Raw genomic sequence first — 1,773 nt, 5'->3', positions numbered from 1 at the left:
ATGGACAGATAAACCTCAGATTTCCTGTTTCTTTAACTTAATCTTTAAAGAGTGTGTGTCTCTTTCTCTCTGCAGGACGCCGTGTCAAACAGGGAGTGCTGCAACGTCATGTGCAAATGTTCAGGACATGAAGGCATCCGTGGCTCTCGGGGCCCCCCAGGGTCAAAGGTGAACTGAAATATTCACGCCTTTTAAGTCCAAACAGAATAACAAAGACTGTGCCAGACGCATTAAAGAGGCCGGACTGCTCTGAGACCAAACAGACGCTTTCAGTGATTTCATAGTTAGAAAGTGGCCGGGTTGATATTTCAAAGTGAAGCAGGAGCAGACTTGATTCCAGTGTTAAAGATATACTGTTACACAGGGAGGTGGTGGGGGGGCAGAGGAATGTCGGATTAGTATATAGAAGAGAAAATATTTGAAAGAGGAAAAAGAAGAAGGAAAAACAGGAAAGGGGGAGAACTGGATGCTTCCTGGGGGTTTTCTTCAAACCTTACTCAGACTTAGTGAAGCAGCAGGCGAACATTAGGAAGCATGGAGGCATGAAGCTGTCTGTCTTTCTGGCTTTTGAAGGTTTCTCTTCTCCTTTTTTCGCACTGAACCGTCACCTGTATTTTTAAAAACAGGGCACAGTTGGGCAGAAGGGTCACCCCGGCTTCCCCGGAGAGGAGGGCCTCGCTGTAAGTGCTTCTTCATTTCCTTCATACACATCATTTGCACACATGCCTCATCATCTTCAAACCAACAGCGTCTCTGGTTACTCTCAGAAGATATGCTGCTGGACTTAAAGACACAGAAAATATATTTGTTGTTTCAGCGTCTCCATTATGAGTCTTTCTCTGCAGTTTTACGTCACTTTGAATTGTTGTTGAGGACAAAAAAGACGTTTAAATAAAGAGATAAACATCTGTGAAAGTCGTCTCTGTGAGTCAAAACAGACCAAGAGCGTCACTCTGTCTGCCAGCTGCTCAAACGTGAATCATAAACCATCATCTGCGTCTTTTGCTGCGTCGCTGCTCATTCTGTCTGTGTGTCGCAGGGCGGGAGAGGTTTACCTGGACCGAGCGGACCTCAGGGAGTCCAGGGATGCTCGGGAATCAGAGGACAGAAGGTAAAGCAGTGCCGCTGAAATGTCCCAGAGCAGATCTGCCAGAAGTCGATGTTGATGATGTGTGTGCGTTTGTGTGTTTGCAGGGCTTCAGAGGGCTGCGAGGAGAAAGGGTGAGTTACTCAGGAATGTAGGAGGAAGCACAAACACTCACATCCTGATAAAGTCTCACAGAAGACTTTTCTTCCACCGCCGCAGGGCGAAGACGGAGAGGACGGGCTGAGCGGAGTGGACGGAGAACAGGTACTGACGTACAGATAGCACAGCTTCATCCTGATCGCCTTCATCGTCAGGTATCTCTGTGATCTGTAGCGTGAGATATCGCGACGCATAAACAGGAAGGATGATGACAGATAACGGGAAACCTGAGTCACACCAACGACCGAATCACCACATTTCTGCTTCCTTTGTTTGTTTTCCCAATAAACTGGTAACTAAACATTACTGAATAATTATTTTAACATCAATGAAATATTTAATAAACCTTTGATAAATTATTATGTTGTGTCATAGCTGCTGGTGGCTCAGCGTCCTATGTTAACCCAAAGTAAAAGGTTCATATGAGCAAAATCACACCATCGTTTATGTGTTATCAACACCGCCACGTTTCCTTTAGTCTTTCATCCACTCAGCAAGATAAGCGCCAGACCCCGGGCTTTTAATTT

General features: G+C 45.6%; 1 protein-coding gene across 1 annotated transcript in view; it reads left to right on the top strand.

Annotated features, from left to right (window-relative positions):
* Window positions 1-77: 77 nt before the first annotated feature.
* The window catches only part of LOC102196290 (collagen alpha-6(VI) chain-like), a 13,273-nt gene continuing 11,577 nt past the window's right edge, over window positions 78-1,773 (top strand). The window contains exons 1-5 of the mRNA XM_005744143.2: window positions 78-168; window positions 627-680; window positions 1,040-1,111; window positions 1,195-1,221; window positions 1,307-1,351. Of these exons, the coding sequence (XP_005744200.1) occupies window positions 109-168; window positions 627-680; window positions 1,040-1,111; window positions 1,195-1,221; window positions 1,307-1,351 (258 nt within the window). The 5' untranslated portion in view covers window positions 78-108. The remainder of the gene's footprint in view (window positions 169-626; window positions 681-1,039; window positions 1,112-1,194; window positions 1,222-1,306; window positions 1,352-1,773) is intronic.

Source organism: Pundamilia nyererei, unplaced genomic scaffold (assembly GCF_000239375.1).
Source record: "Pundamilia nyererei isolate P.nyererei 1_Seehausen unplaced genomic scaffold, PunNye1.0 scaffold00139, whole genome shotgun sequence".
NCBI lineage: Eukaryota > Metazoa > Chordata > Actinopteri > Cichliformes > Cichlidae > Pundamilia > Pundamilia nyererei.
This window is presented reverse-complemented; position numbering and strand designations above follow the sequence as displayed.